This window comes from Caenorhabditis elegans, chromosome II (genome assembly GCF_000002985.6).
Source record: "Caenorhabditis elegans chromosome II".
Classification (NCBI taxonomy): Eukaryota; Metazoa; Nematoda; class Chromadorea; order Rhabditida; family Rhabditidae; genus Caenorhabditis; species Caenorhabditis elegans.
Window position 1 is genome coordinate 12,760,420 of NC_003280.10, and position 21,606 is coordinate 12,782,025.

The 21,606-nt window shown below is 37.8% G+C and overlaps 5 protein-coding genes across 5 annotated transcripts; 4 read left to right on the forward strand and 1 right to left on the reverse strand.

The window, feature by feature from the left end:
• Positions 1-377: 377 nt before the first annotated feature.
• cnp-2 (Calcineurin-interacting protein 2) lies at positions 378-6,810 on the forward strand. The gene is made up of 20 exons (NM_064314.8): positions 378-429; positions 837-1,020; positions 1,356-1,458; positions 2,235-2,307; positions 2,351-2,772; positions 3,069-3,148; positions 3,204-3,473; positions 4,521-4,724; positions 4,772-4,834; positions 4,880-4,966; positions 5,338-5,382; positions 5,427-5,471; positions 5,523-5,597; positions 5,650-5,694; positions 5,742-5,792; positions 5,840-5,905; positions 5,949-6,110; positions 6,155-6,208; positions 6,531-6,567; positions 6,625-6,810. Exons 1-20 carry the CDS (start codon positions 402-404, stop codon positions 6,727-6,729), a joined length of 2,199 nt encoding a protein of 732 aa, NP_496715.3. The 5' UTR covers positions 378-401; the 3' UTR covers positions 6,730-6,810.
• On the reverse strand, positions 6,802-7,798 carry vps-2 (Charged multivesicular body protein 2a; the record flags this gene model as incomplete). The annotated part of the gene is made up of 4 exons (NM_064316.7): positions 6,802-7,118; positions 7,187-7,432; positions 7,487-7,666; positions 7,727-7,798. The coding sequence occupies 4 exons, from the start codon at positions 7,796-7,798 to the stop codon at positions 6,903-6,905; spliced, it is 714 nt and encodes a 237-aa protein (NP_496717.1). The 3' UTR covers positions 6,802-6,902.
• A 468-nt stretch (positions 7,799-8,266) lies between these two features.
• Positions 8,267-13,995, forward strand: tiar-2 (RRM domain-containing protein). Its single transcript, NM_064317.2, has 7 exons — positions 8,267-8,447; positions 8,509-8,605; positions 8,653-8,748; positions 8,838-9,015; positions 9,863-10,168; positions 11,358-11,542; positions 12,486-13,995. The coding sequence occupies exons 1-7, from the start codon at positions 8,323-8,325 to the stop codon at positions 12,801-12,803; spliced, it is 1,305 nt and encodes a 434-aa protein (NP_496718.1). The 5' UTR covers positions 8,267-8,322; the 3' UTR covers positions 12,804-13,995.
• Positions 13,996-14,282: 287 nt separating this feature from the next.
• On the forward strand, positions 14,283-15,132 carry Y46G5A.14 (uncharacterized protein). The gene is made up of 3 exons (NM_064318.6): positions 14,283-14,317; positions 14,598-14,854; positions 15,006-15,132. Exons 2-3 carry the CDS (start codon positions 14,629-14,631, stop codon positions 15,080-15,082), a joined length of 303 nt encoding a protein of 100 aa, NP_496719.1. The 5' UTR covers positions 14,283-14,317; positions 14,598-14,628; the 3' UTR covers positions 15,083-15,132.
• Positions 15,133-16,259: 1,127 nt separating this feature from the next.
• On the forward strand, positions 16,260-21,286 carry Y46G5A.34 (uncharacterized protein). The gene is made up of 3 exons (NM_001383974.1): positions 16,260-16,294; positions 20,768-21,022; positions 21,143-21,286. Exons 2-3 carry the CDS (start codon positions 20,800-20,802, stop codon positions 21,220-21,222), a joined length of 303 nt encoding a protein of 100 aa, NP_001370170.1. The 5' UTR covers positions 16,260-16,294; positions 20,768-20,799; the 3' UTR covers positions 21,223-21,286.
• Positions 21,287-21,606: the final 320 nt, after the last annotated feature.

A 21,606-nucleotide genomic window follows, 5' to 3' on the forward strand; every position in this document is an offset into this window, starting at 1 on the left:
CTAAAGATATTTTAACATCTAAATTATTTATTTATTTATTTTTCCACAATAGTTTTTAAAATAGATTTTCTATATTTAAAATCTTTTTTGAAATTTCGAAAAAAATTTCCAATAATTAATTTTTTTAAAAAATTTAGAAAAAAACCGATTTTCAGAAGTCTTCTCCTTTTTAAAAAAATATATATCATGTACTTTTTTCTCAATTTTTTTTTGGCATGTGAATATATATGAAATTCGAAACTTGATGCCCTCCTGTCTTCCACTATTTCCTCCCACTTTCTTGACATTTTCCCCCCAATTTTCTTCTTATGCGGTCTTTTTTATGCAAAAAATTTGTACGTTTATTTATTTATTTTTTTTTTTTTATTTTTTTTCAGGAGCTTATAGTTTTTTTGAAAAAGATGAACCGTGGATATGATAGTTATAACCGTGAGTTTTTTTAAAAATTAAAAATTTCAAAATTTCAAAATTTGACTTAAAACTAATTGTAAGTACTTTCAGGTTTCTCCAAAATTTGTCAAAAAACACTGTAAAATATGCTGAAAAAAATTTTAAAAAATCGAAATTGTTGAAAATAGTTTTTATATACAAATTGGACAAAAAATTCAAAACAGAAAAAAATTGGAAACGACTGAAATTTATTTTTTCAAAAGTACAGAAAATTCTATTAAACATTTTATTGTAAAAGGCTAAAAGTAAGATCTTTTTCGCAATTTAAAATTATATGCATATTTTTTAAAAATCTGAAACTTCGATTTTTTACAAAATTTTAGAAAAATATTCCCATATTTATTCCTAATACAGTCCAAATATTTTTTTATGCCCCTAATTTTCAGGATCCCGATCTACATCATCTAGACCCCTGGATCGAGAGCCCTACCATGCTGTATCAGAGCTGTACACCAAGGAAATAACCCATACTCCAATTGGTCCAGCTTCAGACCTTCCTCCAGAAATTTTGGATATTCTTAAAGAAAATCCCCGAGCAACACCACAGTATACACCTCCGTTGATTAGGCAGTAGGTTTTTTAAAAATGTTTCCAAAAATGTGAGAACTTTGACAGCTTATATCTCAATTCTCCTAATTTGTATAAAAAATTGACAACTGATAAAATGTTTATCAACTATTTTTCTATATTTTTGTAGTTTACCATTACTCATTATCTTCAAAAAGAACTGAGATACGAGCTGTCAAAGTTGAGAAACAAAGAAACGAAAATCGGGGCAAAAAAATTTCCGAATTCATAGAACATTTGGAATTTTACCAAAACTTTGACTCAAATTTTTGAAAAATCTGAAAATTTTTGGAGTGTTGGAATACTATTAAAATCCAAAATTTGAAACAAATTTCCAGCCGCGAAAACACATGGACCCCAGAAAACTACCCAATTGTTCGTGTCCCTTCTGCACAATTCACAGATGTTATGACTGAACTGTACGACTATCACGAAGTAGAGGTAAGATTTATAAACTACAAACTACAAACTATAAACTACAAACTATAAACTACAACTACAAACTACAAACTACAAACTATAAACTACAAACTACCAACTACAAACAGCAAACTACAAACTACAATCTACAAAACTCTACCACACGGTCAAATTTTTTAAAGCTTTTTTTTTGTTAGTAAAATAAAGGACAGTCATTAGATGGCTGAAAAAAATTGGGCAAAAATAAATATTTGCCTAAATTTATTGAAAACGGGTAATTCTTGCGGATATATGCTTAATTCAGAAAATCTAGGTTTATCTTATCAAAACTATTGAAAAGTGGCAAAATTGGGCAATTTTTGGCAAAAATTCACAATTTTGAAACTCCTCTAACATGGTTAATTTTGTAGTTAGAGGACTCAAAATTGATCTCAGAACCCTAAAAATTGTCCTTTTTCAGTTATCAGTAGTTTTGTTTAAATTCGTTTTTTAAAAAATTTTTTGCCCAAAAAAGGACAGTCAAACGAACAAAAAGGACAGGCTGAAAAAAATTGGGCAAAAATAAAATATTGCCTAATTGTGTTGAAAACGGGAAATTCATATATGCCGAATTCAGAAAATCTAGGTTTAACCCATCAAAAACTTTTAAAAAGTGGCAAAACTGAACAATTTATGGTAAAAAATCACAACTCTCAAAGTTTCGTTGCTGACTGTAGTGTAGATTAAACTATACAAACTACAAACTACAAACAACAAACTACAAACTACAAGTAAGACAGAAATATGTTATATTACAGAAATACACACACCGATCGGTCACCCCAGACTACGAGCCACTACGGAAAGAGCCGGAGCTCAAGGAGCAAAAATGTATGTTTATTCAGTTTTTTCCTCTTTAACTGCTAAATTTCAGTGCCAACCTACCAGGTGATCCCTCCGACACCCGAAAAGAACACGCCACGTCACCAGCACCATTCGGGTATCACACTGTCCCCATCAGATTCTTCAAGGACACTCGGAGCCCTGCCAAAGAAGCCTCCAATGTACGAAGAGTATTTGCAAATGCAGAAGAAGGACGAAAATCGGAATATTCCTAGACAAGTCTCCTCGGCGGATTCCCAAAGGACGATTCGGAATAACAACGAGCTCAGTCACTTGAGACACATCGATTCCTCGTCGTCTTCGGAAGCTTCCGAGCCAGCGAAGGATCTTGATGATCGTGAACGTTATGTGTACACACATGATGTCTACGTGGATTCAACTACGGGGCGCCCGTTCACACCGGGGAGAGAGGATGTTCGGGAGAAGAAGAATTGCGATAAGTTGAAGATTAATGTGAGTCCTAATTTTGAGGCACCACGGTTTCAAGATCTGGTGGGATTTCGGATCTATTATTTCCGGATCTACGATTTCCGGATCTATGATTTCCGGATCTACAATTTCCGGATCTATGATTTCCGGATCTACGATTTCCGGATCTACGATTTCCGGATCTATGATTTCCGAGTCTACGATTTCCGGATCTACGGTGGTAGATCCGGAAAACGTAGATCCGGAATCCCACCATATCTTGAAACCGTGGTGCCTCTTAATTTTTTAAAAATGGTTTTCAAAAAAGAACAAACTTCCAGGTCTACTTCAAGCCTCCACACCCTCCAGTAGAAATTACATACAAGTTGGACGAAATTGAAATTGAGAAGAACGAAAATATGTGAGTCACCTGTCCTTGTTGACTAAAAACTTCAAAAAAAAACCTCCAATTTCAGTGTAGTAACGAAGCTCCGCCCATCCCGCTCCGACACTATATTATCGCGTAGTGTTTCCACAAGTCCGTCGTCAGTCACTGATAATATTCCAAAAACTTCAACTTCAAGAATTCCCTCAAGCGAAAACCCGAAAACGATGGAGCACACCACAACCAGCCGCCGCTTCCCAACTCAAACCTCTATTCTCAGAAAAGAGCACGAAATTGTGCAAGTGCCACTTCATCGGAGCCAATCGCTCAGGCAATCTAGAATTTCGGAGCATAGTAAACGGTTTGTTTGGTTTCGGAAAATTTTAAACATTTTTGAGATAGAATAAGATTTTGGCATTGCCGAAATTACAGTAATCCATTAGTTTTTCGTTTTTCTACAGTACTCTTACAGTACAATAGAGCCACAGTAGTCATACAACATCCCTACAGTACCCCTACAGTAATTATATAGTAACCACATTGTGCCCCGTTATTATCAAGACAGTAATCCTACAGTATCACTACAGTACTCTAAAACCACAGTAATCCTCTAGCACTTCAACAGTACCCCTTACAGTATCCCTACAGTAATCCTACAGTACTCCTACCGTCCCCCTACCGTACCCCTAAAGTAATTATACAGTAACCCTAATGTACCCCTTTATTATCCCGACAGTAATCCATTAGTACCCCTACAGTACTCTAAAACCACAGTAATCATACATCACTCCTACAGTACCCCTAAAGTTATTGTACAGTAACCCTACCATACCCCTTTATTATTCCGACAGTAATCCTACGGTACCCCTACAGTGACCCTACAGTGTCACTACAGTACTCTAAAACCATAGTAGACACTCAGCACCTCTACAGTATCCTACAGTACCTTTACAGTTATTTTACAGTAACCCTACCATGCCCCTTTATTATTTCGACAGTAATCCTACAGTACCCCTACAGTGGCCCTACAGTATCACTATATTACTCTAAAACCACAGTGATCCTAAAGCATCCCCACAGTACTCCTACAGTACCCCTACAGTGACCCTACCATAACCCTTTATTATCCCGACAGTACCCCTAGAGTATCACTGCAGTACTCGAAAGCCACAGTAATCCTACAATATCACTACAGTAATCTGAAGCCACAGTTATCCTACAGTACCCCTTACAGTACCCCTACTTCATTAGTACCCCATACAGTACCCCTACAGTACCCCTACAGTACCCCTACAGTATCCCTACAGTTCCCTTACAGTACCCCTACAGTCTCACTACAGTACTATACAGCCACAGTAATCCTACAGTACCCATTACAGCACCACTTCCAAAATATATTCAGTTCCAGATCCCTCGGCAAAACCACCTCTACAGTGAGCACAGAGCGTCCAATTCCGATCCACGTAGTGGAGGAGACGTCATCAATCGATATGGATGTCGTTTTTCCAAAAATGCCACATCATCAAACCGTGACAAACGTCAGAGTTCCTTCGAGCAGAGGATCAGCAATATCCAGAGCTCACAGTGAGCATCGCAGGTCGATTGACAGGAGGTAAAAAGTGATATGTAGCACATTTTTAATCATAATTTTTTTTGCAGCGAACCACGTCACCACCATCGTCATCATGTTCATTCCGAGACCCCTGAACTTCCATATACTAGGTGACAAAATATCTGGGCACACATTTGTATAGAAAGACTTTTCAGAGGGATCTCCAAGACTCCGAGTGTTCGAGAATACAATGTGAAGCGGGAAGGTCAGAGATCGCCAAGCAGGTCTCATAGATCTGAAAGGTACGGTCGATCCGTTCTTAGCTTCGGTTTCTGCTTAGGCGTAGGCCTCGGTTTAGGCTTAGGCTTAGGATAAGGCTCAGGCTTAGTCTCAGGCTTAGTCTTAGGCTTTGGCATAGGCTTGGGCTTGGGCTTAGGATGAGGCTTAGGTTTTGGTTTTGGCTTAGGCTTAGGCTTAGGCTTCGGTTTAAGCTTAGATTTAGGCTCTGGCTCAGGCTTAACATAAACTTTCGATTAGTATACTTTTTGTTGATGCCATCCACCAAGTATTTACGGGGTTCCCTAGTTAGAGTTAGGCTCACGCTTAGGCACAGGCTTAGGATTAGGCCTAGGCGAGCTACTAGTTCATACAATTTCTCGGTTTTTTTTTGCAGAAGCCCATCAGAGGTCCGTATCCCGGTGACAACTACACATACTCGGTAGGCTTTGAGAAATTTCTAAAAATTAAAAAAAAAATTTTCAGCCCGATTGCAAAACGCCAAAGCCCGGAGGAGCTGGATTATGGAAGGTGATTGAAACTGCCGAGCTCAGTTGCTGATAAAATTATCGAAAATTCCAGATTCGCGGATAAAAGTCAGCAGAACCGATTTCCGGGGGATCATCAGGCTAGGGAGGAGGACTTACCGTATACCAGGTAATTTTTTTTTAACTCGGGGAGCTTTCGGCAAACCTCGATAATTTTTCAGGGGAATTTCCAAGACTCCTAGCAATCAGGATTCCAGGTCGGAGAGGTAGGGTAGATTTCCAAAAATTTAAAAAAAAAACCAAATTTTTCTAGAACTCCGTGCTCGGATATTCACATTCCTTACAATAACCCTGAAAAAGAGAGGTACAGTAGCAAAACCTACCGTAACCCTACAGTAATCCAAATTTCAGAGCCTATCAGCAATCCGAGCGGTCGTCTTATAGATCCCACAAATCGGTGACCCCATCAGAAAAGTCGTAAGTTTTTTTTTATACAGTAGTCCTATAGTAGTAAATCCAGGTTACCCCGCAATTCGGAGACCCCCGAGCTACATTACACCCGAGGAATCTCAAAAACGCCAAGCGACAGGGTGGAGAAGTCAAGGTACCTATCACGTGGTGTCAGTACCCCACATACCCCATCTGAAGTGCACATTCCATACAATAATCCAGAGAAAGAACGGTAAATTATACCTGAAAATTGAAGTTTTATCGATTTTTTTGCAGAGCCTACCAACAATCGCACCGCCCGTCTTCGCCAAAGAGACGCCCGTCTGGAAGGTGAGAAAATCGATATTTTTCGATGAATTAATCGATAATTTCAAAGAAAAATCGATATTTTCTAAAATTTTTCTGATTCCGGCCACGGGGTTCTGGCCTTCCTCATTGAATTTTTCGCGCTCTATTGACAATCATTTAGTTTTAAAACTAAAATCGAGCCGCGACGCAACACGCAACGCGCCGTAAATCTACCCCAGATATGCCCCAGCCAAATTGGCCTAGTTCGGAAAACTCTTCCATTTCAATTTATGAGGGAAGCTAGAAATCCCATTAATTCCGGAGAAAAATTCTTCCGAAAAATCGATAATTTTCCCATTTTCAGAACAAATTCCCCCAACAAGTCCAGCAGCAGCTCCAAGGTACAGTAACCACCCCCCCCTCAAACTATCGATTTTCCAACAAAATTTGTTTTCCAGGCGAGACCATCGGCGGCTCCACTCGAAGAAATAGTGCATATCAAGGAGAGATACGAGAGAGACGAGACGATTCGCCGATTCTTCCCAACTACGACTGCAGTGTAGACTATCTTAAAATTATTTTTCTCGAATTAAAAAAAAATTGATTCCCATGCTGTGCTTTCTCGACAATAAATTGCTTGCCATACATTTTTTTTGTGGATTTTTCGGCGAAAAATTGAGGAAAAAATCGAATAAATACACATAAATTTACAAGAAATGAAAAATCAGAAACAGAATCATTCTCTTCTAAGCTGATCAAGACGGGCCTGAAGATCATCGTCAACATCATTTCCACCACCGGCTCCACCGGCTCCATGATGAGCTCCACCGCTACCTCCAGCTGCAACAGCTTGGCGACCGCCGATCCGTTCTCCACCAGCATTGAGTCCACCGGCCGCCGACGGGAGCCCGGCCATTTCTTCGCCCATTTGTATGCCTAACTCGTCGAGAACCTGAGAAAAAAAAACATTTATATGATGAGTTTTTTAAGCCAAAATTCGCGTTTTTCTCGCTTTTTTACCTGATTAACGATCTGATCGGTCTCCTCCTCATCGCCGGCGTCTCCAAGAGCATCATCGATCGCGTCGCCCATCACCTCCTCCTTCATATCCATGATTTCGCTCTGTTTCTCGAATTCCATCATAATTTTCTGGATTTGTGGAAGATTCAGCTGCCGATTCATCGATTGCATCGCTTTTGTCACTCCTTTCATCGCCGACGCCATCGCATCTTGCGATTTCAGGGTTTGAACTTTCAGGGAGACCGCCTGAAGAGATTTAGAGATTTTTGTTTTATTTTAATTCAATTTCCGTGATTTTACCTGAATATTTGCCTTCATAACGATAAATTTCTTGATATAACGACGAGTTCGCACCAGATCCTTGGCCATCACTTTTACAGAGTCCATTTGATTCTTCTTTGCCATATTCTTGATATCCGCGATAACCTTCTTCTCCTGAGCCTCCATACGAGCTCTCTCGCGGTCCAGCTCTCGGATGGCCTGAAAGTTTGAATTTTTCATGATTTTCAGTTCATTTTCTCAGTTTTTTCAATAATTTACCTTGTTCAGAGCCCTCTGATTCTGTCGAAGAAGCTCGGCTGGCGTCTTGCGGCGTCCGAACAGGAAATCCATCTGAAAAGTGGAATATTTCGTAACAGCCGATAAAATATTGATTTCTGGGTGAGAAATGAGAGAAAAATAGAGTTCCAGAGCGGGAAAATTTTCTAAAAGCACTAAATAACAATAAAAATCAAAATAATTCATTGAAAATTGATTAGAAATTGTTCTTAAAATGAGGAAATCAATGCAAATATAAGGGTATGCAAGTGCGCTCCACCGGACAACTGATGATTAATCATGATTCATCGATTTTAAGTGAATTTATATCGGAAATTGTGATAAGAAATTTCGCAATTTTTATTGAAAAATGATAGTAATGGCTAAAACTTTATTAAATAAATAAAAATAACTAAATTTAAGATTAAAAAGTTGAAAAGAAAGGGAAAAAATAGATTTTTAAAAAACAAGTTTTTTTGAAACATTGCAAGCGCGCTCTACGGCACAATTTGAATTTATTTATTTAATTTTTGGTTTTTATTTGTTTTTACCGGATTTTTATCGAGTTTTTCGCGTTTTTCAGCAAAGTTTTGTAAAAAATGGCCACTTCGTTCTACACGGGAGGTGGCGAAGACGGAGACGGCTTCAATCCCCGTGTGCACGCGAGAATCGCCGAACGAGAGGGTTTTCAGCTGGCTTCTGGCTCCGAGGACCCGAGAACTTTGTAGGATTTTTTTTTCGCAAGAAGATTAAAAAATATAATAAAAAACCCGCGATGCTTGCAGATTCGTTGCAAATCTGGATCCGGCGATAACCGACGAGTTTCTCGCGACGCTTTTCAATCAAATTGGCGCCGTTATGAAGGCAAAAATTATTTTTGAAGTGATTTTTCATCGAAATTCCGGGTCTTAAACAGATAAATATTGCAGGGACTCAACGATCCGTACGCTTTCGTGGAGTTTTCCGATCATAATCAGGCTACGCTGGCTTTACAGAGCCACAACGGGCGGGAGCTGCTGGAAAAAGTGAAATTTTTGGCTTAAAAATCCCGGGAAAATCCGGGAAAATCTGAAAATTAAACTAATTGCAACAGAATTTCAAAAAAATGTTTCAGGAAATGCACGTAACGTGGGCATTCGAGCCCCGCGAGCCGGGCGAAAACCGCTCAAAACCCGAAACTTCTCGACATTTTCACGTTTTCGTCGGCGATTTGTGCTCCGAAATTGATTCGACAAAGCTCCGTGAAGCTTTTGTTAAGTTCGGAGAAGTTTCTGAGGCGAAAATTATTCGCGGTAATTTTTTTTAATTTGAAAAAAAAATTGAAAATTCTGGAAAAATCAATATTTTTCGACTAATTTGATTATAGAAAATTACGGAAAAAACATTTTAAAAGAAAATTGGTTCGACAAATTGCCGGAATTGAAATTTCCGGCAAATCGGCATATTGCCGGAATTGAAAACTTCTGGAAAATCGGCAAATTGCTGGAATTCTAAATTTCCGGCAAACCGACAATTTGCCGGAATTGAAAACTTCTGGAAAATAGGCAAATCGGCAAGTTGCTGGAATTCAAAATTTCCGGCAAACCGGCAAATTGTCGGAATTGAAAACTTCTGGCAAATTGCCGGAATTGAAAATTTCCGGCAAATTGGCAAGTTGCTGGAATTCAAAATTTCGGCAAACCGGCAATTTTCCGGAATTGAAAATTTCCGGCAAATGCAAATTGCCGGAATTGAAAATTTCTGGCAAATCCAAAAATTGCCGGAAAATAGGAAAATTGCCGGAATTCAAAAATTTTGACAAATCGGCAAATTGTTGGAATTGAAATTGCCGGAAAATAGGAAAACTGACGGAATTAAAAATTTCCGGCAATTTGCCGATTTGCCGAATTTCTCCAAATTTTAATCTCAATTTTTGAATTTTTTTGAATTTCTCTCCTTTTTAAGGAAAAACGAAAAAAAAAGTGAAAACTGTACGACCAATCAGCGTCTTCGACTCCGCCCCCCCCCCCCCCCCCCCACTCAACCCGATTGGTTGGGAAGTGGGCGGAGCAAAACGCTAATTGGTGGGCCCTATTTTTTCGTTTTTTTTCCCTTAAAATGTCTAAATTTCAACCAATTTTTAAATATTTTTTTTTGCAGATAACAATACGAACAAGGGAAAAGGCTACGGATTCGTATCATACCCCCGTCGAGAAGATGCCGAAAGAGCTATAGATGAGATGAATGGAGCATGGCTTGGCCGACGGACTATTCGAACAAACTGGGCCACCCGGAAGCCTGATGAAGATGGTGAACGTGGTGGTGATCGTGGTGATAGAAGAGGTGGAGGTGGCGGTGGAAGAGATCGTTATCATAATCAATCGGAAAAGACTTATGATGAGATTTTTAATCAAGCTGCTGCTGATAATACATCGGTTTATGTCGGAAATATTGCCAATCTTGGGGGTTCGTTTTCAGAAATTTTCAAAAAAATTTTCAAAAAAAACTTAAAATTTGCGTATTTTTTTTGTTAAAAATTACAAAAAAAAATCAAAAAAATTTAGGTAAAATTGGCAATTTTTTTAGTCGAAAAATCGGCAAATTTCAATTCCGGCAATTTTTGGATTTGCCGGAAATTTTCAATTCCGGCAATTTTCCGGTTTGCCGGAAAATTTCAATTCCGGAAATTTGCCGATTTGCCGGAAATTTTCAATTGCGGCAATTTGCCGATTTGCCGGAAATTTTCAATTCCGGCAATTTTCCGGTTTGCCGGGAATTTTCAATTCCGGAAATTTGCCGATTTGCCGGAAAATTTCAATTCCGGAAATTTGCCGATTTGCCGCAAATTTTCAATTCCGGCAATTTGCCGATTTGCCGGAAATTTTCAATTCCGGCAATTTTCCGATTTGCCGAAAGTTTTCATTTTCGGCAATTTTCCGATTCGCCGGAAATTTTCTTTTTCGGCAAATTGCCGATTTGCCGAAAATTTCAAATCCGACAATTCGCCGGTTTGCCGATTTTCTGGAAAGTCTCAATTCCGGCAATTTGTTGATTTGCCGGAAATTTTCAATTCCGGCTATTTGCCGGTTTACCGATTTGCCGGAATTAAACATTTCCGGTAATTTGCCGATTTATCGGAAATTTTCAGATCCGGCATCATGCCGGTTTGCCGGTTTGTCGGATATTTTCGTTTTTGACAAATTGCCGATTTGCCAGAAATTTTTAATTCCGGAAATTTGCCGATTTGTCGGAAGAAATCGTTTACCCCGATTCATATTTACAAAAAAAACTTTCCTAAATCGGCAAATTGCGGAATTGAAAATTTGCGTCAAATCGAAAAAATTGCCGGAATTGAAAATTTCCGGCAAATCGAAAAATTGCCGGAATCTAGGTATTCTAGAAGATCGGCAAACCGGAAAATTGCCGGAATTGAAAATTTCCGGCAAACCGGAAATCGGAAAATTGCCGGAATTGAAATTTCCGGCAAACCGGCAAATTACCGGAACTGAAAAAAATTTCGGCAAACCGGCAATTTGCCGATTTGCCGAATTTGTCGACAAAAAATTTGCCGCACTTTTGCTGCTAGAATTTCCGTCGAAAAAATTCCCCAAAAATTCACCACAAATCCTCCAAATTAATTATTTTTTTTTTGCAGAAGACGAAATTCGCCGAGCTTTTGACCGTTTCGGACCAATCAACGAAGTACGAACATTCAAAATTCAGGGATACGCATTTGTGAAATTTGAGACTAAAGAATCAGCGGCACGGGCGATTGTACAGATGAATAATGCAGATATTGGAGGACAAATTGTTCGATGCAGTTGGGGAAAAAGTGGAGATGTTCGTGGTTTTTTCGGTGAAATGAAGAAAAAAATGCCCAAAAAATCACCCAAAATGGATTAAAAAAAAAAAAAAAAAATTTCTTCAAAAATCCCGTTAAATTTTAAATTAATTTAATTTAATTTAATTTAATTAAACTTTTATTTCAGAATTTTTTAGAATGAAAATTCCAAAAAATTCAAAAAAAAATTGGATTAAAAAAATCACAAATTTACTTAATTTTTCGAAAAAAAAAATTTAAAAATTTCGAGAAAAAGCTACACACTGGAATTTAAAAAATTAACTAATAATTATTTTTAAAAAAATAAAAAATTTCTAAAAAATTATACTGGTTTCAATTTTTTAAATCAAAAATATAGCTTAGGAATTTTAGGAATTTTTTTATTACTAAAAATTCTATTTTTGCAGCTTCTTTGTAGAGTTTTTTCTCTAAAAAATTCATTTTTTACTCGAAAATCGGGAAAATTTTGAATTTTCAAGAAAAAAATGCTAAAAATTATTTAGACATTGAAAAATTCATTAAAAATTTCTGTTTAAACCTGAATTTTCAATCCAAAAAAACCACAGATTTTGACAAAAAACAACTGAAATTTCCAGCTTTCCGTTTTGCCAGAAATTTCAATTCCGGTAATTTGCCAATTTGCCGAAAATTTCAATTCCGGCAATTTACCTACTTGCCCGAAATTTCAATTCCTGCAATTTTCCGGAAATTTCAATTCCGGTAATTTGCCAATTTTCCGGAAAGCTGGAAATTTCAGTTTTTTTGTTGAAAACCGAAAAATTCAGAAAAAACTGAAATAAACCAATTTTTTTGGCAAAAATTGCTTTTTTTTTTAAGAAAAAATATTCTTAAATTTTCCTTATAAAACCCTTTTTAAAATTTGAATTTTCAAAAAAATTTTCTATTTTTTCTCAAAAAGTCACCTAATTAATTTTATTTCAGTCTGGAAAGCCATCCGAGCGAGGATCCGGCGGTGGTGGCGGCAGTGGCAACTACGGTTACGGTTACGGTAACAGCGGTGGCGGCGGCGGCAGCGGAGGACCCGGAAATTCGCAATTTTCGAATTTTAATCAACGACCCCCACCATCTGGAAATGGTGGTTCTGGAGGCGGAAGTGGAGGCCAAAATAATCAATATTGGCAGTACTATTCGCAATACTACAATAATCCACATTTGATGCAACAATGGAATAATTATTGGCAAAAGGATGGACCACCACCACCACCAGCTGCAGCAGCTTCATCTACTGGAGGAAATTGAGAGCACATTTTGTGAAAAAATTATTTTTTTTTTGCTGTTTTTGGAAATTTGGAAATTTCCAATTTTCTTAATTTTTTTGTTGCTGTTTTTGGAAATTTTGTGAATTTTTTTTCTGAAAAATTGGAGAAAATTGAGCTCATTTTATGGAAAAAATTCTTTAAAAAATCAATTTTCTGAGATAATTCGTTTCTTATTTTGTTAATTAATTAAATTTCAGCAAGATCTTTTTCCAAAAAAAAAAAAACTTGTAAAATTCCAGTTTTTCTAGAAATTTGGAGGGAACTGAGCACATTTTGTGGAAAAATAATTCTTTAAAAAATCAAATTTCTTTATTTTTACTGTTTTTGGAAGTTTTGAAAAAAAAATTCCAAAAAAACATGGTAACATTCCAGTTTTTCTGGAAAAAAATTGGACAAAATTTAGCTGATTTTTTTTTTGAATTTTTCAAATAGTTATTTAATACAAAAATAATCATTTTCCTGTTTTTCCAGCAAAAATTGAGCACATTTTGTGGAAAAAAATTCAATAAAACTTTAAAAATCATTTTTTGAGTAACATTGAAATTTCCTATTTTCTTGATTTTTTCCTGTTTTGGAAATTCTGAGCATTTTTTTCCCAAAAAAAACTGGTAAAATTCCTGTTTTTCTGAAAAAAAATGCAGAAAATTGAGCGGATTTTTGGAATTTTTTAAATAGTTATTTAATACAAAAATAATTATTTTCCTGTATTTTTTTAAGAAAACAAAATTTAATTTTTCTTAATTCAACAATTTTTTTTTTTCAATTTTTTGAATTTTTCGGAAATTTAAAATTTTTTCCAAACATCTTTTGCTTCAGTTTAACTAAATATATTGCTGAGTTCTGTGAATTTGCAATTTATGTTTTGAAAATTCCGGAATTTTTTTGTTTTGTATTTGTCCTCTCCCCAAGAAAATTGCATTTTTTAACGAATTAGAAATCCATTTTTAATTATTTTTCACCCAATTTCCCCGTTTTTTTTGTATATTTTCATCTGCCTTAATTTATTGATTTTTTTTTCTTCCCCACCCCCCTGAATTCCACGCGTTTCTATTTTTTTTTTGCAACAGAAAAATTGTCTAATATAAAAATGTCCTATGTTATTTACTTCCTGTCATTTTTTTATTGTAAAAGTTATTATTTATGAAATAAATAAATGTTCATGGAGCCGGAAAATTTCAAAAAATCACAAAAAAAAAATTTGTTTGTTTGTTTATTCGAAATTAGATAAATAGTATTTCGAATTTAAGCTCCTTAACTTAAGCTCCCCCCACTTATTGGCACAAAATCTCAAAAAAAAATTTTTTTTTTCAATCTTCTCTGCAAATTTTCCGGAAAAAATTGGGAATTAAAATCCAAGACGTGAACCTTTTTTAAAAAATATAATGTGTTTTAATGTACAAGGGGCAACAGAAAAAAAAATCGATAAAAATTAGCCAAAAATTAGTTATTTCGAACAATCTAACCGACGGCGTTATAAACCATTTTTATCAAAGTGTGAGTTAATTTAAATATATATATATATATATGTGCTGGGTGGCCGCTAGAAAAAAAACATAGGTGGCCTAGTTTTATGCTTTCCTGCCGGCGGGCATTTACAGCGCGGCCTAGCGAAACAATCGATGGCCTAGTTTTCTCAATCGTTCAAAACTCGGGCCTGCGATTGACAGACTTTTTAGAGATTTTTCGATCGAAATCTTGAGAGAAAAAGATCCTAGTTTTCAATTTTCCGGACCTGTGCGGAAAAGTCGATCTGTGAAATAATGACAATTTCCAGGATACGCTCAAACACGTGACAATTTGAAAAAATGCTTATTGAACTCCTCATATCCATCACCGTGCTCGCGTCGATTCTCGTCTCGTGCAAGAAAGAGAAGAACGAAGCGGCAAAACTGAAGCCACGTGGCTTCGATCGAAAATCCAGTGGAGCACCGGCTCCGGCTGGAGCCAACTTGGTTAACAAGTCTGGCGGTTCCGGCGGAGGTAGTGGAGGATCTGGAGATGCTAATAGACTTCTCAAAAGAGAAATCAAAGGTGGGTTCCACATCAGCCATGTTAGGGTGCGGGCCTTCGATATTTTTCGCCGATGTGTCCACCAGGATGGCACTCGATTGCAATAGTCGAATTTTGTCTGCATTCGCTCACCTCGATTTTGTCGGCTGCTTAAAAATGTTTTTTTTTGCAGAAGTAAAGATGGAGGAGCGTTCGGCTGACGATAACGAGACAATCAACGATGTAAAGTCCAACTGGGGAACTGTTTGAAATTCATGTTTTTTCTTGTAAATTGAATGAACTGTAAAAATGCTTAGACATAATTGAAAAAAAATACTAGCTATATAACGTATTTTCATGATCTGATGGCTCCGTAATAGTTTTTGTGTGTCGCGGATCCACCGCGGTAGCTGTAGCAACCACGAGAGCGCTCGCACGTGGTCGCTGGCTGTCCTTTTGCATAATTTTGAAGCAAATGCGCCTCATTGAGAATTCACGTTGGCGCCAACTCTCGCTATCCATTGGGCGTGAGAGACGCAGATACTACTTTTTTCTCTGGACGTGAAAAACGCCAAGAAAAACCGTTTTGCCGTCTGCGTCTCTTCTTTCACACGCTATTTTGGCTGTGGACGAGGAATTCTCCTCTTCCAGGATTTTCTAGGCCATTTTCTCACATTTCTCAAGTTTTCTCGTCCGCGAGAAAACGTGAATTTCGAGACAGCCAGCGAGCACGTGCGCTCGTCTACTCGGTAAATCGGCGCCACTGCTCAACCAACTTGAGCCACTTCCATTTACAAATGTGGCAAAAGTTGGCGAAAGTTGGTTGGAAAGTGGCTGATATCTAATGGCAGTTAGAAAGTGGCCAAAGTTGGTTTAAAAGTGGCGCCGAATTGCCGAGATAGTTATTATTGATCTACCCGTTTGATCTACCCGCCACTTACTCATTCGTCTTCCTTTACTATTTCGCAATCACCTTTTGTCATCATTCTCATTCTCACGCATCCACATTCACTTTCATTCACTTCTTGCACAGAGCCTACTATATAGCCGAAAGGCTACGCTCTCTCGTCCCCATCAACCAATTCGCACTATTATTCGGATTGTTTAATCCAATATTATCACGTGGTGTCAGAGTGTCTCATTTCGGCTTGATCTGCGTAGATCTACAAAAAATGCGGGAGAAGAGACGCAGAGTTCTCAACTGATTTCGCAGGGTTAAGAGCGTGCTGACGTTACAATTTTTCTGAGAAAAAAATCCCGCATTTTTTGTAGATCAAACTGTGTTAGGACTGCCGGACACCCCATGTGTCATTTCTTGTAAAAGTTCTAAAATTAAAAAAAAAAGTTCACGGAACCTGATTTTGGCGTAAAAGAAATAATGTTTTTTGGTTCAAAAAACGTGAAAATTTATGTTGGGAAAAAAGAAACAAGTCAATTATTTTGAAATTGAACGAAGTTCGAATTCCGTCATTTTGTCAGGTTGTAAGTTTTTTTTTCTGTAAATGTTGAATTTTTCGAATTCGTTAAACTTAAGCTCCGCCCAATTATTGGCAAAAATGTTTAAAAAAAACAATTTTTTTCCCAATTTTCCCTAGAACTTTTCCGAAAAAAATTGGAAATTAAAATCCAAAACGTAAATTTAAAAAAATATATAATTTGTTTTAATATTCACGTCGCAGCAAAAGAAATATTGATAAAAATTAGTCTTATCTGCATTTTCCTCTCTTAAATCGCGTGTGTGCCACGGGTAGGTGTTTTTGAAAAAACTTTTGACATGCGATGTCAAAAAAAGCGGCGACTTTTTTTCCAAAACCATGCGTGATTGTTGTCACGGCTTATAGCTCGGCGCTGGATGGATGAAAATTCGAGTTCTTTTTTTTTAATCGCTTAAAATATCTCTCAACTGCAACTTATATTTTACCGTATCTCAATAGGAGCTCATTGAGCCGAGATATTTTGAGTGAAACTCAAAAATCGCTATTTTTCCTCATTTTCTGGTGGTTTTAATTGAAGGAAAATTCGAATATTTGAGATTATTTCACGATTTTTTAGGGGTGTATACAACTCGACGAGCTCTTTTTAACGTGTATTTTGAAAAAATTCTACGACCCCTTTAAGCTATAGAAGTGGGCTCTTTAGTGTGAAATCGAAAATTGCATGTCCCCCCCCCCCTTTTTTGGGCGCAATCTTCAAATCACCGCTTCGTGCGCTGTTCTCTTTCACAAATCTTGGGTTTTGAGGTGAAAGTATTGTAGAGTAAGCTTCTGGCTACATTTTAAAGTAAAATTTATTCCAAAAAAGTTATTTTTTCATTCTGAAAATCGAGCCAGAAAAAATGTTGTCAAAAAAATGAGGTTTTTGCTGGAAAAATAAAAAATTTTCCACTACCGAATGGGATTTTATGTTAAATTCGTAATTAGTACATAAATACCGAATGCAAGCTGAAAGCACAGCTCTCTACGACCATTTTCCACGATTTTAGTTTATTTAATTTTTGACCTCGAATTTTCAGTTTCCCTCTTTTCCTGGACCAGTTTTTTACTGAAATGTGAATTTTATGCCATAAATCTTATTATTTTTGCTATGAGAAGCGAGACAAACCAAAAGTTTTTGGTCATGAGTTCCTCGAGCCGCGTTCCTGAAGTTGTAGGCTTCAAGCCTTGCTCAGGAAGCTGAAAAGTTCATTCTTGAACAATTTTTAAATTTTCAAATGCTATCATATTCTCCTTTTAACGCTGATTTCAAATATATACTTTTCTTTTTTCAATTCCTATTATGAGCGGAGTTACGGCGCTTTCAAGTTTCAGCAATGCCCGCCCGCCCCCCTCTTTCCTCCATCCTCTCCACAGAGTCTCCAGCGATGCATAGGGAGGCTGTAAATATGGTCTCTAATTACTGTTACAGGATCAGATATGTATATTTTACGACATATCTCTGGATAGAAGAACAATAGACATCGCCACATTTGTTTTGGTAAAAGGACCCAATGGGCTGTAAAACAGTCTATAATATCCACCTTTCTTCCTGCAAGAATCTAAATTATAGGCAGAGCAGGCCGAAGGCCTGCTATAGCAGTAGGCTTTAACTGCCGGGTCAGAGCGCCGCAGGCGCTCTAAATCTAAATTGTGTACTGCAGGGAGACAATAAATATTTTTAAAACAGTAAAAACAGTACGACTCAATCATTAAGTGCAAGCAGAAAACATACAAAAATGTTTTAGCCTGTGAGGGGTCGAACCCAGAGGGCACCCATCGAATGGACCACAGACCAGCCCTCAACCACTTGGCCATTGCGCGCGCGCCGCCTCACACTCTCCGTGCGCGCCTCTCCACTTTTACAGCAGCCGACACCTGCGAAGGACCTTGCCGCGGCTGCGCCCTCCCCGCACCTTCCTGCTCCGCGAGCCCACACCTCCACTAACTTCAATCGCTCATATCTCAGCTCAAAACCATCGCAGAGACTTCGTTCTTTGAGCAATCGATCCCAAATTTCAAGGAGATCTCGAATAACCCCAACACAGGTTCGAGGCAAAGCCGAGAACCTGCGCCAGCTACCTTTTCGGGCATCCCCATTCCCGAAGGGCTGGCGCGGCTCTGCCGCGCTAGTCTGCCTTCTTCCTATGTTAAATATGGAATGTGCAAGGGTCGTCACTTTTTGCGCACAAAGTGTCACAAAAAATTAAAAAAGTTGGGTGTGCACTTTCGTGTCTAACTTTGCTATACCTGCACATTTTTCAATTTTCTTTTTTGTAGGAAATAGAGAATCGTCTGTTCTATCTTTGTATCTAAATGATTATTTGATTTGATTCTATCTTTTAAGAGAAATTTTTGATGAAACACGAAAAAATCACTTTTTTCGCGTGTCGTGTCGCTTTTTTTGCACACGTTTAGAGGTCATAGTATAAAATGTTTTTCAGAAGGTAACTGTATATCTGGGATTGTTAAAAATTTTTAGTTTTTGCAATTTCATCTATTTTGAACTGAGTTATGATGATTTGAAAATCGGACTCGAAAAATCCCGGAATTTCGAAAATTGCGTTGAAAACATGTTTAACGTTCATATTTTTGTTTTGTTTTACACTATCAAATGTAAATTTTAACGTAGAATCCGTTTTTCTAAATAGTTTTCTGATTATCTGACCGGAAAGTTTTGAAAAAAGCACAAAATGACGATTTTTCAATGAAATTGTGCGCATTCCTCCTTACGTTTTTGGTGTGCAAATTAGTGATTTTTGAGATTCTTTCGCCTATAAGTCGTTCAGTTTGGCACTTTTTCGGGTAAATTTTTTGAAAAACGTATTTTTCAGGAAATTTACTCTTCAAAAATATACTTTTTTTTACAAAAAAGTCAAAAATAACTTCAGAAATCGCTAATTTCATGATTTTCTCAAAATAATGATGTTTTTGCTGGAAAAATAAAAAATTTTCCACTACCGAATGGGATTTTATGTTAAATTCGTAATTAGTACATAAATACCGAATGCAAGCTGAAAGCACAGCTCTCTACGATCATTTTCAACAATTTTAGTTTATTTAATTTTTGACCTCGAAATTTCAATTTCCCTCTTTTCCTGGACCAGTTTTTCACTGAAATGTGAATATTATGTCATAAATCTTATTATTTTTGCTATGAGCAGCGAGACAAACCAAAAGTTTTTGGTCATGAGTTCCTCGAGCCGCGTTCCTGAAGTTGTAGGCTTCAAGCCTTGCTCAGGAAGCTGAAAAGTTCATTCTTGAACAATTTTTAAATTTTCAAATGCTATCATATTCTCCTTTTAACGCTGATTTCAAATATATATTTTTCTTTTTTCAATTCCTATTATGAGCTGAGTTACGGCGCTTTCAAGTTTCAGCAATGCCCGCCCGCCCCCCTCTTTCCACCCCTTTCTCTTGCCTCCTCCCTCTCAGGCATAGGGTGGCTGTAATATGGTCTCTAATTACTGTTACAGGATCAGATATGTATATTTTACGACATATCTCTTAATAGAAGAACAATAGATATCGCCACATTTGTTTTTGTAAGAGGTCCCCAATGGGCTGTAAAACAGTCTATAATATCCACCTTTCTTCCTGCAACAAAGGAGGTAATGTATTTGAGACTGTTCATTTATTGTAATTGAGGGGTTGAAAATTATTATTTTAATTTTCAAATAAAAATGCATTAAATTTTTTATTTATTTTATAATAAAAAAATCCTTTTTAATTTTAAAATAAAACATTTTTTAATTTTGAGGTCTGCTTTCTTCGCGGGGACAGAGCGCCGTAGGCGCTCTTAACCTAAATTATAGGCAGAGCAGGCCGAAGGCCTGCTATGCCAGTAGGCTTTCACTGCCGGGTCAGAGCGCCGCAGGCGCTCTGAATCTAAATTACAGGCAGAGCAGGCCGAAGGCCTTCTATGCCAGCCTGCTTTTACTGCCGGGTCAGAATCAAAATTGTGTACTGCAGGGAGACAATAAATATTTTTAAAACAGTAAAAACAAACACACAGGTTCGAGGCGAAGCCGAGAACCTGCGACAGCTACCTAATCTGTTAGAGGAAGCAACGCAGGCCGCAGGCCTACGGTGCGAGACCCAAAACATTGCCAATCGCACGTTCGAGGCGAAGCCGAGAATCCGCGCCAGCTAGCGGACTCGCCCCAACCCCACCTCTACTAGCGGGCCCCATAGGGCCCGCTAGTCGATTTTTCAATTTATTTCGAACAATCTAACCGGCCGACGGCGTTGTAAACCATTTTTGTCAAAGTGTGAGTTCATTTAAATATATATATGTGCTGGGTGGCCGCTGAAAAAAAAACATAGGTGGCCGAGTTGTATGCTTTCCGGCCGGCGGGCATTTACAGCGCGGCCTAGCTAAACAATCGATGGCCTAGTTTTCTCAATTGTTCAAAACTCGGTTGTTTAAAACTTTTTGAAGTACTGCGGCAAAGTCGATCTGTGAAATAATGACAATTTCCAGGATACGCTCAAACACGTGACAATTTGAAAAAAATGCTCATTGAACTCCTCATATCCATCACCGTGCTTGCGTCGATTCTCGTCTCGTGCAAGAAAGAGAAGAACGAAGCGGCAAAACTGAAGCCACGTAACCTCGACGGAAAACCCGGTGGGCCAACTCCGGGCGGAGCCAAATCGGCAAACAAGTCTGGCGGTGCCGGCGGAGGTAGTGGAGGAGCTGGAGATGCTAATAGTCTTCTCAAGAATGAAGTCCAAGGTGGGTTCTATATTAGCAATTTTTGGGCGGAGTCTAACAGAGCCGCGATAGATCCATGGATGTCTACTGAACTGTGTTCGTGGACCTGGATTTTGTCGGCACTTACTTTTTTTTTTGCAGAACCACCGATGAAGGAGCGTCCGGCTGACGACAACGAGACAATCAACGACGCAAAGTCCAACTGGGGAACTGTTGCCTAACAGCTGTGAACTTTTTTGAAATTCATGTTTTTTCTTGTAAATTGAATGAAAGAAATGTTCTATTGCTCCGTGAGCACACCTATTGCCTCACCTTGCTATTTGGTCAAAAAGGTACACACCAGGGCAAATTGCCCATTTGCCGATTTGCCGGAAATTTTTATTTTCGGCAATTTGCCGATTTGACGTTTGCCGAATATCTACTTGTCGGTATATTTTAAAGGGTTTGTAATACCTGGTTACTTGATACCTGGTTATTTGCCGGAACATTTTCGAGGGATTTTTAATAAGACGGAAATACTTGAACTTCTCTACATATTTTTATAGAATTTACTGATTTTACAAAACTTTGAAATTCAGAAATTTCCAGAAATTTGTGCAAACCTG

Coding starts and splice junctions, on each gene's coding strand:
- cnp-2 (NM_064314.8), top strand. CDS start 402: ATGAACCGTGGATATGATAGTTATAACC. Junction 1,459..2,234: donor ACGACTATCACGAAGTAGAG/GTAAGATTTATA, acceptor GTTATATTACAG/AAATACACACACCGATCGGT. Junction 4,967..5,337: donor AGGTCTCATAGATCTGAAAG/GTACGGTCGATC, acceptor TTTTTTTTGCAG/AAGCCCATCAGAGGTCCGTA.
- tiar-2 (NM_064317.2), top strand. CDS start 8,323: ATGGCCACTTCGTTCTACACGGGAGGTGGCGAAGACGGAGACGGCTTC. Junction 8,749..8,837: donor GGCGGGAGCTGCTGGAAAAA/GTGAAATTTTTG, acceptor AAAATGTTTCAG/GAAATGCACGTAACGTGGGC. Junction 9,016..9,862: donor TGAGGCGAAAATTATTCGCG/GTAATTTTTTTT, acceptor TTTTTTTTGCAG/ATAACAATACGAACAAGGGA.
- Y46G5A.14 (NM_064318.6), top strand. CDS start 14,629: ATGCTTATTGAACTCCTCATATCCATCACCGTGCTCGCGTCGATTCTC. Junction 14,855..15,005: donor TCTCAAAAGAGAAATCAAAG/GTGGGTTCCACA, acceptor TTTTTTTTGCAG/AAGTAAAGATGGAGGAGCGT.
- Y46G5A.34 (NM_001383974.1), top strand. CDS start 20,800: ATGCTCATTGAACTCCTCATATCCATCACCGTGCTTGCGTCGATTCTC. Junction 21,023..21,142: donor TCTCAAGAATGAAGTCCAAG/GTGGGTTCTATA, acceptor TTTTTTTTGCAG/AACCACCGATGAAGGAGCGT.